The 16018-nt window shown below is 36.4% G+C and overlaps 1 protein-coding gene and 1 pseudogene across 1 annotated transcript; both read left to right on the forward strand.

Annotated features, from left to right (window-relative positions):
* The first annotated feature begins 1019 nt into the window (after nucleotides 1-1019).
* Nucleotides 1020-16018, forward strand: LOC125838924 (mechanosensitive ion channel protein 1, mitochondrial-like). The gene is made up of 7 exons (XM_049517926.1): nucleotides 1020-1160; nucleotides 3077-3907; nucleotides 4004-4281; nucleotides 6287-6387; nucleotides 7378-7485; nucleotides 13327-13548; nucleotides 15889-16018. The coding sequence occupies exons 2-7, from the start codon at nucleotides 3156-3158 to the stop codon at nucleotides 15988-15990; spliced, it is 1563 nt and encodes a 520-aa protein (XP_049373883.1). The 5' UTR covers nucleotides 1020-1160; nucleotides 3077-3155; the 3' UTR covers nucleotides 15991-16018.
* LOC125839105 (U1 spliceosomal RNA) lies at nucleotides 9986-10101 on the forward strand (annotated as a pseudogene).

Genomic DNA, 16018 nt, shown 5'->3' on the forward strand with positions numbered 1-16018 from the left:
ACAACGTGAAGAAATCTAACCCAATACAGGTGCAAAGATCACATCATCTTAAAATGAATTAAAACCCTAACAACCTCTGTTGCTTTGTCTCATTTGCTTGGTACAATAACGAAGCCAACATCCAATACTCCATGGTGTATTGTCTCCATAACCCAATGTAATGCGGAAACTCCGGTAGAGTCTCGGCGTCAACGTAATGCGAGCCAATTTCGATAACCGCTGCAGGACGTAGTGTTACTCAACGGGTATGAGAAAAGCAGAAATTTCAATTTGTTATCAATAGTTCTATCACTATAAAAGAGAGATGTAAAGATAAAACTATTTGTAATCAATAGTTTGATCTTTGCCAAAAGTAATTGAATTTTGAAATGAGTTTCTACAGCCGAATGAATTTTCCACCATGGAAACACATGTACTGACTATTGAGAATAGGAAAAGAGGAATAGATGATGATGGGATCAAATGATTTGCACTTAAAGATGTTTTAGATTGGGTCGGCTTTTATTTTAATACGGGTCGTGTAAAATAAATTAATAGATAGTTCGGTGAGTGGGTTTTTAAATTTTCATAAAAAAAAAATAAAAAAAATAGGGTCAATTGTTGAGATGTTGTCACGTGTTTCTCCGTTAGTTGTAAGGATATATATGACCCAAAAATAAGACGGCAAGGGTATATACAGTCTCAAAATATAATGAAGAATATATACATACCATTTTTGAAAGTTCGGAGTATATTTATTCTTTTTCCCTAAATTAAAAGACAATTTTTTGATTACAATGAATTTTTAGTTTTTCTATCGAAAGAAAAAGAAAACAAAAAGAAAAAAACCTCATGCTTCCCTCGTTCTTTGTTTTTCCATTTTCCTTTTGATTCGGTGCCTGCCTGAACAAACCCAAATCTTGCCGAGCAAGTCACACTGTATTTTTCTTTTACTATGCTTTGCCCCTTTAATGGTGAATTGTTAAATTGAGCCTTCCCCTTTATCCTTTACACATTTTTTCTCCAGACGCTACTGTTGACTTTGCGCTCTATAAACGAACCAAATTGCTTACTCTCTGTCACACTTCTCTGTTTCTACTGTTTCTTTCCTGCAGTTCGCTTCTGATTCTGCTTTAATTTGCCTGCTTCACAATTGCTGCTTGCATTGATTGCTCTTTCTGGTGAGTTCACTTTGACGTTTTTTTCTCATCTTGTTTGGTGTATTAGTAAATTTGGCATACTCATGCATCTGTAGTTGATGTTTTTCATTTTTTAAATTTTTGTTCGAAATTTTCAATTTGAGTTCCAAGTGTCTCTGATGCGTGCTTTATTTTCATAATTTCTGGTGAGTTTTTCTGAATTTTTGCTCTTTTTTTTATTGGACTAGTTATTGTTAATCAAATTTTATGGGTATGTGGTAGTTTTTAGGTTCTTTTGAATAGTTTATTGCTGGATTCACATGGATGTTAGTAATCAGCTTTGCTCATTCATGCCTTGAGGTTGTTTGATAATATGCCTAAATCAACTGACCTTTGCACAGTCGATTATGCCATCTAAAATGACAGATTTTTACATGGTTCTAGAGGACACAATGCAAATTGCAGATACTATAAACTTGAACAAACAACCTAAATACATAAGGTTAAATGGAAAAAAGATGGGATCAAATTCTTTACCTCACTTCACATGTATTGATAAACTCTAAATGCCTGCTAATTATTTTGCTTTAGGTTCCCCAACTTTAGGTAAATTACTACTGCCATGATGTTAGGGCTCATGTTATAGGTTGATATTTCTTTGCTTTTTCTAATGATAAAAGTACTTACATAATATAACGTGATGTTGCTTTCTCATTCTTATTGGAATATGTTGGAGCAAAATACATTTTAGTATCGTAATAATAATATTAATTTATATGAGTTAGTGGTAGAATGTGACAATAAGTTCTTATGAAACTCCTATAACCTCTAATACATTATTTGCCCATTATTCTACCTCATTATGCTTTGTAACTCATGTAACCTCCCATACATAATTCCTCTATTCATTTACCCATATTATTACCCACATTCTTCCTATTCATTGCAAGGAAGAATTCCTCACCTATAAACTGTGGTGATCTTACTTTGTTTTGAGTACAAGGATATATATAATGAAAAAGATGAGAAGTATGAGAAAATATTGTAGTGTGTAGTGAGGTTAGTGTAGTGAAAGAGAGAGTTGAGACAAGGAAACTGTTCTAAGTCTTCAACTAATTTACTATATAAAAGAGAGTACTTTTATATTGAAGAAAAGTGTTCTAATGGTTGAGCTTTGGACTCTTCAACTAATCCGGAGTTGTTTGAGTTATATGACGTTGTTGGGTTGTTGTATATTGGACGGAACAAGTCAAGAGTTATACTACTGAATTGGTGTAGATTATATCGCAATGGGCTAATATCCTTAAAGAGAGCAAGATATCTGCGCCGCAATCTGAATATATTTTTTATTCATTTTGTGTTCATTTTATTTTCAGCTGTAATTTATTACAATTTGTGGTATATACACCAATAGAATGTAAATTTTGACCATGTTAAAACGTAACCAAAATTGATCTATTACTTAAAAATGATGAGGTGAATGAAATGAAATGCACCTTGCAGATGGGGCAAGCTTTCCTTAACTCTATATAAAACCTGACTTTGTTGATAGTATAGGTTGGCTTTATCTTGATGTTGTTCTCCTGAATTGATTGGTACCAAAAGAATTGAGGGCATATTAATTTCCCTAGCTGGTCAGCCCTAAACTTAGTAGGTAATAGGTATCATGTTGATATGGTGTGTTCGTAGGTGTGCCTGATCTAATTTGAAATGTGATATACTTCTGCGTCAAGCCTTTTTAGTGTTTACCATAGCTAGTGTATACATATATATAATGCATATATGTACACATATATGAATCTTAATTTTCTTTTTTTTTCCTACTGCTTAGTCAACTTTCTCATTCTATTTCACCTAACAGCCAAGTAGAAGTGATCCTTTTTAGTATTTGTTTTGAATATTTTAAAGATTTATGTATTGTTACCCATTTGTAACTTTTGGCTCAATACTTGTTGCAGATTGAAGATGAGCATTGTAGCTTGAAGTTAACAGAATTTGATTTGAGATATACATTTCTTGGTCAAACTCTACACATTGATGGCTGCTATTAGGCTTTCAACTTTGAAGAGAACCCTTAATTTCTCTTATAAATTAGCAAATCCGATTGATGTCAGACCTTCATATGCTTGCATAAATGGTAATCTCCATTCTAGAGAACCCACCTATTCAAAAAATTATGCTGACCCAAAATGTTTTAATATAAGGGGTATACGCTCTGCTAGTGGGACCAGTCATGTTACCTCATATCTCAGTGGGAGATCTGATAATAAAAGTTTGTGGGGAAGTAAATCAATTGTTGTAACTAGCCCCATTTGGAATAATCGATGGTATTCATCGTCTTTTAGTAGTAAAGGAGATGGTCCTAAAGGTTCAGAAGTTTCAACTGGTGCAAGTGGGTCTGATATGGATACAGGTGGTGTAAGTGGAAGTGAATGGGTTGGAAATATTAAGGAAGCTTGGCAAACTGCCACAGATGCTGTGACTTCTACTGGGGAAAAAGTGAAAGAGGCATCTTCGGAAATGACTCCTTATGTTGAACAAGTGCTTGATGCACACCCTTATCTGAGAGATGTAATTGTTCCTGTTGGTGGCACTTTAACTGGTACCTTAATGGCTTGGGTGGTGCTTCCAAGACTTTTGAGGAGATTTCACAAGTATTCTATGCAAGGACCAGCTACTTTGTTGCCTGGAAGCTCGATATGGGGGCAGGTTTCTTATGAGAAAAGTATTTGGGGTGCTATGGAGGATCCAGTTCGATATTTAATCACTTTCATGGCATTTTCACAGATGTTAGTAATATATTTCTTACCTGTTTATCCCACATATTATTTTGGTTTGATGTTCCATCGCTTAGGTCTTTATAGTTGAAGTATGTATATGTGCAGTGCTGTGATGGTGGCACCAAGCACTATTGCATCACAATATCTTCTCCAGACTTGGAGAGGTGCTGCTATTCTTTCATTTGTCTGGTTTCTACAACGATGGAAAACAAATGTGATCAGCAGAGCTTTGGCTGTAAAGAGTCTTGAAGTAGGTGACCGTGATCGGTTGTTGACTTTGGACAGAATCTCTTCCGTTGGCCTCTTCATCCTTGGGCTAATGACTTTAGCTGAAGTTTGTGGAGTAGCTGTACAATCTATTTTGACCGTTGGTGGAATTGGAGGTGAGATTTCTTAGCTGGGTTCCCACCTGCCTTGTTATCTATCAGGTGGAAAGTTTCCTACAAACAAAAGGTCACCTTAGTTTGATAAATATTTGAATCTAGGGGAGGCAAAATTAGCCCATGAACATGATCCGCGCAGGTCTGGATGGGTGAAGGACCCACCCATTTATTGCAAATAGATTTCAGTTACACTCTAACCATGGAATCTTACTAATGTAAGTTCTTTAGCTTGACGGAAGGCATGCATAATTACTAGCAAATTTGACGGTTGCTATATTTGATTGTGTCACCATGACCCTAGATAGGAAGGTGTGGAAGACACGTATTAGGGTAGAAGGGTAGTAGGTAGTGTAGTAGTATTGTCTTGCTTAGGGTGGGTGGTGTTTGCTATGGCAACTTGTATTATTGTAGTTCTTGTTTTCTATTTTTATCAATGTTTTTAATAATAATCTATTGTAGTATGTTGTTTATGGTATTTCGATTATCACATGAATTTATTGCTGTTTTGGCTACTTTTGCACTGTTCCTTGTTTCGATCCTCTTCATTGTCTTCTTCTTTATATCGGGATTTGTATCACTTAAGCCGAGGGTCTTTCAGACGCAGCCTCTCTACCTCCATGAGGTAGTGGTAAGGTTTGCGTACATTCTATCCTCCCCACACCTCACTTGTGGGATTTCACTTGGTATGTTGTTGTTGCACATGTTTTTAAATATTGGGTGTTTGGCCATGAATTTTCTTACTTTATTCTGGAGTTGAACTCCGGAAAACATGTTTGTCCATAAAATTTTGGAAAATTCAGGAATTCAATTTGAAGTTAAATTCCTGAAAATTTGGTCAGGGAGATGCAGAAATAGTACTTCAAGATCCATTACATGTCCAAGGACTTTTGTTCTTCTTGGCATATGTTATTTTAGCACAAATCTTTTTGGTTCTTAAAAAGAAAGAGTTCGAGAAGGTTCAATTGGCCGAAATGAATTTATAGATTCGCAGATTTATCGATATCAAGTTCATAAAAAGAACCAAATTCTTGTTAGTGATTATTTATGATAATTTTTCTTTTGGAGAACACCAAAAAGCTGTTCACTTTTTTTACTCCAAATTATTCACAAAAATTCAAAAACAACTCCTACTTGTATTCATGGCCAAACACAACTCCACCAATTTCAAATATCATTTTTGACTTTGTAAACAAAAATTACTTTTTCAAATATTCACAATTTTCAAGACCAAACGCTAGTGTAATTCTTGAAGGCCTAACTGCTCCTTGTCCTCATTTTCTTCTCTGCTCATTTTATTCACAGTAGTCCAAAGTTCTTTAACTTTGTTATCCTTTTTAGTGCTTGAAGTTTTATCATCTAGCATTTTTCCTTTGGTGTCTCCGGTTGTAGTCGTTATTGTCGTTTTTATTAATTTACTTTTTTCCTGTGTGTGTGTGCGTGGAACTGCTGTGAGTTATATTTTGACGTATCTTCTAGCATTGTGTGGAGAAAAGTTTCCCCACCATTCTACATAAGAACACATGTTAAACATGTTGTTTTTACATTCTACTGATGACGTATCAACTTGGAGAATCTTGACTTCCCAGAGTAGGAATGGGACCACACAATGTGATATACAACAGTGGACAGATTTGCTTATTGGCAGGCATGCGAATATGTGCATAAATTTTGAAATAATTTTGTTCAGGAAAATGGTGGGTTCTGTAGGGCCATGAGGAATCATAGATATTTACCAGACCCATCCAGTTATGGTTACCCACTTTGGTTGATCTTACCCAGTTTTCTACTTATCCAAAAAAGAAAGAAAAAACATTAATAGTAGCAAATAGCAATCACTTCAACAATGATACTGATAGAGAGCATATTAGTTTGTGCTGGTATATAGGTGTATATGAAGATGCAATGTGGACAATGATTAATTGAAAAATTATAAAAGTTATTTTAATAATCCCTCGTTTGTGTTCCAATTCACTCTTCACTTTTGCCTTTTTTATAAATACTGCAGGAGTGGCTACTGCTTTTGCTGCTAGAGACATCCTTGGCAATGTTCTTAGTGGGCTCTCCGTACAGCTTTCACGACCTTTTTCAGTTGGTGACACGATAAAAGTATGTCTAAAGTCTTCTTATTGTTAATGAAATTTCTTTCTCCTTTTGTTGCTATTGCGAGTATCTAAGGATTAAGCACGATTTATGCAAAAATTAGAAATACATGACTGGCCTTTATTTAGTATATTAACAGTTATTAAAAAAACTTTTGGATTGTTTAGAGTAAGACAGAATGGTGGATAATGAAAATCTATTTGAAGACTAACTTTGCACATTCTACTTTCTCGAAAAAAAAGAGATTTAACTTAGCACATTTGACCAGGCATATAAACTATTTATTCAAGTCTTAGAGCTACATCGATTAGCATGATATTGTAATAATGACGTAGTTAAAGGGAAAGAAAGACTGGAGAGATATGGAATGGAGTGTTAAATATATGAAGACTTGCGACTGCTGTTGAGCATGGTCCTGACAAGTTGGGTGGAAAACCGGAATTTCAGTGTCCATCCCTAGTTGGTGGAATTATTGTTTTAGTGAGTGATATATTCTAGAGTATAGGTAGTACTGCAAGTTATATTGGCTTTAGTGTAAATACTTTTGTGTAGCAACATTCACACAGATGGACTAAGATGCAAGGACACAGATGGACTGTGACACAAGGACTTACATTTAGAAACATTCACATGGATGGACTGTAACACAAGGCATTACATTGGAGTGGGTGAGGCAGGCAAGGAAGTAGTACATTTATGCCCTAGGCTTCGAACTAAATCCTGCTTGCTATCTGAACTTGAATGGACAATTATTTCAAAAGTTCAGTTCTGATGTATACGTGCCTTAGTGGGGTTGATGGAAAATAAAATGATATTTAATTATGACTTGAAATCTTGTTTAACAATAAAATGATATCTAATTAAGAATAACAAGAATATTTTCATCAACAACAAATTATAATTGTGTTCCTACCTATCGGAACTCGAATCCTGTTTTTCTGACGACATGACATTTAATTTATTCTATGAGTTGTTTAACAGAAACTACTTTTGCAGGCTGGATCAGTGGAAGGTCAAGTAGTTGAAATGGGGCTAACTACTACATCATTGTTGACTGCAGAAAAATTCCCTGTTATTGTCCCAAATTCACTATTTTCCAGTCAGGTGAGTTTTCTTAACTATTCCTTTTTTGATGAAACAACTGAGATATCATTAAGGCATCCAGTAGATGCAAAGTTACAAAAGGAGGGGAACTGTCAGCTCAGTAAATACAATAAACTTATAATGCTAAGGAGCTGATGAGTTCCAGCTACTCTTCGTCATTCTTTGGGGGAAGTTATCACTTTTGGGAGACTTTTTACCTTAGATCTCTACCCAGTATTAACTTGCATGGTCGTGAGTTGCTACACCTAAGCACTAGCTACTAACCTACTGCATATAGAAGGTTAAGATGACTTAAAGCTGTGCCTTCTTTGTTCCATAAGGTGCAGAACTGTCCAGATATCTGTGCACGATTATATCTTTAGTTCCCTTAAAAGGTGTTTTCTCTAGTTTTACTAAAGTGAACTTATAACTAGCAGCTAAGAATATTCTCTTTAACATTAGCAGCAACAAAAAACTAGCTACTAATAATATCTGCTTACTTTTCCTCGGTTTTACCCTTTTATGGCCAACACTTCCACGTGATTATTTTGAGAGACTGCTTTGGAATTATTTTTTCTATTCCTCTTTCGTCCCAAATGATTTTCTCCTTCCTATTTCTTTATGTTTGACCCGTCACTTGTGATTTTATTATAATAAAAGAAGGTTACATGGAACTCGTGTTTCAACTGGTCAAGTTCAAGTTCTGCTTTTGGTTTCTAGAAGATAATTTGGCTAAATACGTAGATAGCACCTCAAACTTGGCACAATTTGTTAGCTAGGTACTCTAACTTAATAGCATGTTTGGCCAAGCTTTTAGGAGGCTGAAAGTGCTTATTTTTAAAAAAGTGGGGTGTTTGGCCAAGTTTCTAGGTGAAAATAAGTGCTTTTGGGGAGTAGCAGAAGTTGTTTATCAGAAGCTAAAAAAGTAGCTTCCTCTATAAGCAATTCCGAGAAAAATACACTTAAAAGCTCTTTTAATAAGCTTGGCCAAACACTAATTGCTGTTCAAAAGTGCTTTTTAAATTTGTTGGCCACATACAAACTGTTTCTTGCCAAAAGTATTTTTTGGGAAAGTACATTTCAAAATAAGTTGGTTTTTGAAGCTTGTCCAAACGTGCTACTAGTTATATCCTGTTTGGCTAAGCTTTTAGGAGGCCAAAAATGCTTATTTTAAGAAAGCGAGGTGTTTGGGTAAAGCTTTTGGGAGGAAATTAGTGCTTCTGGGGAGTAGCAGAAACCATTTTTCATAAGATAAAAAAAGTAGTTTTCCCTAAAAGCACTTTTTTTTTTTAAAAACACTTCTGAAAAAAATACACTTGCTAAAAGCACTTTTAAAAAGTTTGGCCAAACAGTTGTTGCTGCTCAAAAGTGCTTTTAAATTTATTACACAAACTACTTCTAACCAAAAGTACTTCTTTTGAAAAGCACTTTCCAAAATAAGCTGATTTTAGTAACTTGGCCAAACAAAACTCTTGGTTGGTTACCGGAGCTAGTCACTCTAACCTAGAAGACTATTAGTTAGTTACTGGAGCTAGTCACTCTAACCTAGAAGACTATTAGTTAGTTACTGGAGCTAGTCACTCTAACCTAGAAGACTATTAGTTAGTTACTGGAGCTAGTCACTCTAACCTAGAAAACTATTAGTTAGTTACTGGAGCTAGTCACTCTAACCTAGCTAGTTAGTTACCAGACAGACACCTCGTCTTGACCGAGGTGGCTCACATGAGCTGAAGCAGATTCAGAAGCTAAGAGATAAAAAGAGAAGAACCAAAGCACAACTTGAATATTGGAATTCTAACATTAAAATACCTAAAGAAAGAAAACTAAATACTAAGCTAGTAAAAGAGGAGTAATTCTTCAGACATCTTAGCTTAACTAAAGTGACTAAAGTTGCTAAGAACTGAGATATTCTAAGCTCCCAGAAGGTTTTCTTCATTCAAATTCATTCTAAAAGAAATAACACAAAGAGAATGAGTACTTATAGTTATGACAGCCCGGAGACAAAATTACAAAAATGCCCTTCTAGTTAGCCCCTTAAGGAAAATGATCTAGCCAAGAGTTCTTCAGGAGGTTAATTGGCCTCGGACTTCCTTGTTGAATTCCTGTCACGACCCAAATCTAGCATTTAGGCTGTGACTGGTATCCAATGAGCTACTACCCACACCAGGCGTATCAGGCTATGCTATGAATTGCTAGAATACACGGAAGCATGCTGAATACTGGATGTAAAAGCGTTCTCGTAATAAAATAAATGAAAAGGAGTACAAAATCAACTAAAACCAATGATTCCCAAATATCTCTTAAGTCATGGAGTCACTAAGGTTATGAGATACAACAATAGGAGATGCAACTCAATATGACATAAAAGAAAGACAGTAAATAGATAGGAGCTGACGACACATTGCTTCAGACGGGTGGATGGGTCACCTGAACAGGACAAGCAACTTAGCAGTCAACAACTATATACCCTCAATAGTATCTGCACAGAGCACTAAATGGTGAGTCAAAATGACCTAGTAAGATACTTACCTGGACAGGGTCAATGGGCAATCATGCAGGCCCATGGCCTAGGTTAGTGACCTCCATTGCACTTTGGAGGGGTGCTCGCCTAAGGTCAGGTTAGTTCTTGTCGAAAAAAAAACAAAAAAAGGACATAGTAAGATCCTTGACCCACTCCAGTCTTACCCCTGGGACAAGCTTAGAAACTGCAGTACATAATAGCATATACAGCTTCAACAAAATAACAGATTATACAACTAAGCAACTACATCACAGTATAGAATAAGATGCATAGGTATGGTCAAGCTGTTGAAATTGTACCAAACAAATAAACATCTAGCTGTTGCTTCTCTATGAAGCATTGGATTCGTTAGCCCACATGTCTTACCTGTCTTCGGTGTGTTTGCTGCCTGTCTAACCCACCTGATGTGGTGCATCGACTACTCGTCTTACCCGATAAGTGTTCAGTATTGTCGAGTCGCTATCTGCTTAGTGGCATAACACGCCTAGCTAAAAGAAGCAGTGCGAGATAATTATCCCAACATCTAACCCCAAGTAATATAGGGCAAATCACAAACAAGTATTACAACTACTAAATCAGAAATACCAAATATCAAATACCACTGAATAGGCATGCTTAGTATCATTAACAGATCACAAACATGCTCTACTATCATCAACTGCTAAGAACTGCTAAATAGACATGCGGAATTTAATAACTGGTGAAATATCACAAAACAATATAAATATACATAGCTAATACCTTTTGTGGCCAATGTCAGATACTTTAAAATAGCAATCTAGCTCAGACATGCCCAAACACATTAGATAGTTTTAAAATGCATCAAGCAACTCATATATCATGCTATTTTTAAATGAAAAAAGAAGCACAACTAGATTCTAAAGTTTAATTTTCATCAGCACGTAATTTTCATGCACTGTGTTTTGCTGACCCCCGTGTTAAAGACACACATTGTTGTCGATTTGAGATGTCTATCTAACAAATTATGCCATGTTTAAGGGACTATCTAGGTATTTAGCCAAGTAATTTGTGACATCTACATCATGTTCCTCTTTTTTTTTTGAAAAGGTAACATTGTATTTGTCAGCACCAAATCGGTATTGGTAATCAAATACAAACCGATTACCGGAGCATTGTATCTTACTAGGAATCAAAGATTCACGAGTTATTCTTCATCATCTATATAGTTCTCTTTATATCAGAATTGAAAAGACAAGAAACAGTTCAGCTTAATTCTTCGTTTGGAACCACTTCTACCCTCAAAACATCTACTGGTTCTCTCCTCACGCTGTCCACCAAATACATGCTTGGGCCATTCTCCTCCACAACATCTTTCTGTTCCTTGTTTTCATATTGTTCCAGCACCATAGAAGGTCCTTGGTATTCTTTGGAATGACCCACTGAATCTGTGTTAAGTCAAGGAACAACTACCATAGTATATCAGTTAATTTTTTTTTTGATAATGGTAACATATATCAGTTAGTCTTATTGCAGTGCAAGGAGAGATGGCTCTTCCTTTCTTCCATCTCCTGGCACAAAAAACATCTGGAAGTCAGTTGGATCCCCCTTCTCCGTAAAACTTCATGAGTCAGACAAGCTTTCCTGACAACTAATGAAGAAAAACATATGACCTTGAAAGAGGGCTTTTAGTTTCCAGATAAATTTCCATGGCCAGTCTGAAGTGTGAGCACCTTCTGTAAGCATACAGACGCAGAGCAGACTGAGAACCTCTTATTGCTTCCACTGTTACATATAACTAAATCCTCAACATTCCTAGTACAACATCTAATCAACTACAACAACATACCCAATGTAATCCCACAAGTGGGGTCTGGGAGGGTAGACTGTAAGACCTTACCCCCCTACCTTGGGGGTTAGAGATGCTGTTTCCGGTAGACATTCAAGGAACCACATATCAAAAAAAAAAAAAACTGAATTAAAGAAATCATGGCAATACTAAGAAAGCATTTTGGAAAAAAGTAACAATAAATACAATGGAATAACGTGCTAATCGAAGTACAAAGAGACAATGGATAGTAACAGAAATCGAAGGGCAAGACAGTACAGGAGAAATACTACGACTACGAGTATGGAAGTATAAGCAAGACATCACTCTACTACCTAAGAACCTTCTACCCTAATCCGTGTCCTACATGACCGCCTATTTAGGGTCATGTCCTCAGTAAGCTGCAATTGCGTCATGTCTTGTCTAATTACCTCTCCCCAATACTTCTTCATCCAACATCCACCTTTCTTGAAACCATCCATAGCCAACTTCTCACACCTCCACACTGGGGAATCCATGCATCTCCTCGTCACATGCCTGAACCATCTCAACCTCGCTTACCGCATCTTGTCTTCCACCGAGGCCACTCCCACCTTGTTTCATATATCTTCGTTCCTAATCCTATCTGTCCTAGTACCCGTACATCCACTGCAACATCCTCATTTTCACAACTTTTATTTTCAAAACGTGAGTGTTCTTGACTGGCCAACACTCCATTGCATACAACATAGTTGGTCTAACCATCATTCTTAACATTCCTAGTACTGTGAAAGAACTTCAGTACCTTCAACATTTCAGCCACACTACCAATCTCCCAGTCATTAAATTGCCTTCTGAAAGAGAGGTTCCATCCTTGTGAATTCCATGCCCCCTCAACTGATGAATCAGGTGCAGTTGTTAAGCATCTACATGTTCCTCCTGTTAGTACTCGATCATTATATTCCATCATTCCAGTGGTTTGGGCTTGGGAATTTCATGTTGGAGGTCTCAAGTTCGAAACCCCTTGCCAGCGAAAGCAAGGGGTTTGCCTTCTGGGTCGAGCTCGTCGCACCGGGCATGCCTAGTGTGGGTTACCTCTCCTATGTGGTTTGCAAGCAATTGCATAGGAGCGGGGGTTTTACCCTGTGCGCACCCAAAGGGTAGCCGCTGCGGGTTTCCCTTGTCATAAAAAATAATAATCTTAGCCATGTGTTTAGGTTTCAATTTACATGTAATCAACTTTCATTGTGTGCGTACTTCTTTTCAAAATCTTATCTATGTGTGTACTTCTTTTCTGAGGATGGACACTACAGTGGATCACTTAGAGAGAGCATTTTTTGTGAAGGCACTGAAAGTTTGATTCATCTCTCTATTTTTTGTGGAAGTGAAAAATAATCATATTATAGATTCTTAATCTATAGGTCTATAATAGCTCTAGTCTTTTATGCTCTGATATTTCTTACTTTTTTGAAGTTTCCTCCCTCTCCTCCCACTCTGGACCCTAAAAAAATAGTAGTAAATAAAAAGAAACAAGAAAGAGGAGGTGAATTTGACAGAATGGTTGCGCAAACTTCAGGTGATTGTGAATAAATCACGTGCTCAATGGCGTGCCATGGTCACTACAGTTCCTTTCCAAATTGAAGACTTTGATATGATTGTCCAGATATCAGATGATGTAAAGAGCATGCTCAAATCTAATCCAAATGTTTTCTTGGAAAAGGAGGCACCATACTGCTACTTGTCTAAAATTGAAAAAACATTTGCAGAGTTAACTCTCGGGTGCAACTTAAGATATGCGGTATGCCTTCTCTTTTTCAGTCTTTCCTACTATCATTGTGAAATTCATTTGATATATGTTGCTTGAGCTTTATGTCTATTGTAACAACTAGCACAATATAAATCAATTTATCATGTGTTTAATGCTGAATGACGAGATAATTTTCATTATAGCATGTAATACTCGAACAACAATCAGAACTTGATAATATCTGTTTAGGTGGATAGATCCTTGATCTTCTGATAGCAAGTGTTCTTCAGAATTTGATTGGTGCAAGTTCAGCTATGGTGGTTTCTGCCAAAACCTATATAGAACCCACCCTAGCCCCCCTTCTCAAGAAAAAAAATATGAAAATAACAAAATAAAAGGAACTATAATGGAAAAACAAGTTAAAAAATGTAGGCAGAAATAGAGACAATTGTTGATAAGTTTAAAATGAATAATTGGAGGTATTTATTATTTGCCCACTTACATGTTGTCTCCTTTTTCCTTGTTAAAGTGGAAAAGTTGGGTGTTAAAAAAAGTGGAAAAGAGATTGGATGCATTGAGAAGAAATTATCTGGCAAGGGAAGGAGAAGTTACTTCTTTTTTTTGAAATTGGTAACATGTTATATTCATCAGCACCCTAAAAAAAGGCCTGGTATATCATATCTACAGAGACAGCCTCAAACAGAACTTACAAAGAGGCCATAAAGTCTAGCAATGATTCAACATCATCAACTAACTTTCTTTACACCAAAAATAGAGAAGAGAAATGCAGGAGCTCTTGATCTTCTGGATTGAACTGCACCTGCCTTCAAAGCATCTTGCATTCCTCTCTTTCCAAATTGTCCACCATATGCAAGCTGGAACAATGGAATTGTTACTACCAGTCAGGGAAGGGGGATTAGGCATAAGAAACTTGAGGCAGCACAATACAAGTTTACTTATGAAATTGCTGTGGAGACACAATTTTGAGGAGCAAACTTTGTGGAGATGGATGATTTATGTTAAATACGGGAATGACGGACAATGGTGTTCTAAAATGGTTACTTGGTTACCTCTCCTTTTTGAGTTAGTGTCTGGAAATCCATCAGGAAACTGTGGCCCTTGCTTGACAATTTCAGCTACAAAGTTGGAAATGGGCAGAAAATATTCTTCTGGAAGGATAACTGGATTGGTTCCCAAGCTTTAAAAAACTCTTCCCTGACATATTTAGTCTGACTCAGACACCTGATGCAACAATTCAAGTAGTTTGGGAACCACAGGGGTGGAATGTCAATCTTAGAAGATTCTTAAATGATTGGGAGGTCAATAGGACAGCTGAACTTTTCAAGGTCCTGGAGCAATTTCAAGGAACCACAGCAAATGAAGATAAAATTTTTTTGGAAGCAGCACACAAGAAGAATTTACACAATTAAATTAACCTACGTTGCTTTAAATGGCACCGGACAACATACAAATATTTGGCGTTGGAAACATATTTGTAAAGTAAAAATACCATACACGGTGTCTTCCTTTACATGGATAGTTGTTAAGAAAGCATGCTTGACACATGATAACCTGAGGAGAAGGGAATGTAGTTGTGTTGAAGATGTTATCTATATGGAAGGATTCAGAAAGTATTGGAATTTATGTTTATGCATGAAAGAGATCGAATGGGTCATGCCAAAGGCTACTGGAGAACACTTTAAAAATGCTGGAACAACATGGGATGGAAGGCAGAAGAAATGGTGGATTTTTTTTTTCTGGTGGACGATAAGGAAGGGAAAAAGAAACTTGAGATGTTTTGAAAGAAGTAGTTCTATCCAGAAAATTTGATCTTTTACTTTTCATTTTTGGTGTAAAGAAGAATTCTTACAAGATGTAGTTTCCCTTTAGACATCATCGGATCCTTGAGAAAAGAACAATGATGTAGACTTTTTCTTATTTTGAACTTGGAAATGGCATAGAGAATAACTGGAGGTAATATGTTTTAGAATTCTTTTTTGAACTTCTTAGGAAAAAATGATTATAGTAGATTTAATTATCTAGAAGAACCTATCTAGGTTACATAGCCTCTACATTTTATTATTTTTCCAAATTTTGGCCTTATAATTGGCACCTCAAAAGTTGATCACATAATACAAAAAATAGCCAGTCCTTTTATCTTGAGGTCTGCCTTATGGTTGATACACAACAAGATATTTGGAACAAATGCTGACGTGGTCTTTAGCGTTGAGTCTGTAAGTAATTGTATTCGTTGTGTATCTGACAATTTCCATGTGCAATTATATCAGTGATCAGTTTTTGCTTCCAATGTTACTCTTCAGTCAACTGTTCAATGATCTTGTTAATGGGTTTCTCTTCATTCAGCTAATTGCCATCTCTTTTGTATTTTAGAGCAAGGACAAACTATTTTCAGCACAACAGGATATTCTTCTGCAAGCAGTTCGAATAGTCAAGCAGCATGGGGGCACACTGGCTGATCCTTGGAGTCAGTGAATTGGAACGAAGATGTCTTAGTCTTGAG

Source organism: Solanum verrucosum, unplaced genomic scaffold (assembly GCF_900185275.1).
Source record: "Solanum verrucosum unplaced genomic scaffold, falcon-dt-bn FXZP01000163.1, whole genome shotgun sequence".
Taxonomy (NCBI): Eukaryota; Viridiplantae; Streptophyta; class Magnoliopsida; order Solanales; family Solanaceae; genus Solanum; species Solanum verrucosum.

Bases quoted from the DNA above. Each gene is read 5' to 3' on its own strand.
- LOC125838924 (XM_049517926.1), top strand. From the start codon at position 3,156: ATGGCTGCTATTAGGCTTTCAACTTTGAAGAGAACCCTTAATTTCTCT. The intron at 3,908-4,003 runs GTTAGTAATATA...GTATATGTGCAG, and splicing joins TTCATGGCATTTTCACAGAT to TGCTGTGATGGTGGCACCAA. The intron at 7,486-13,326 runs GTGAGTTTTCTT...CGCAAACTTCAG, and splicing joins ATTCACTATTTTCCAGTCAG to GTGATTGTGAATAAATCACG.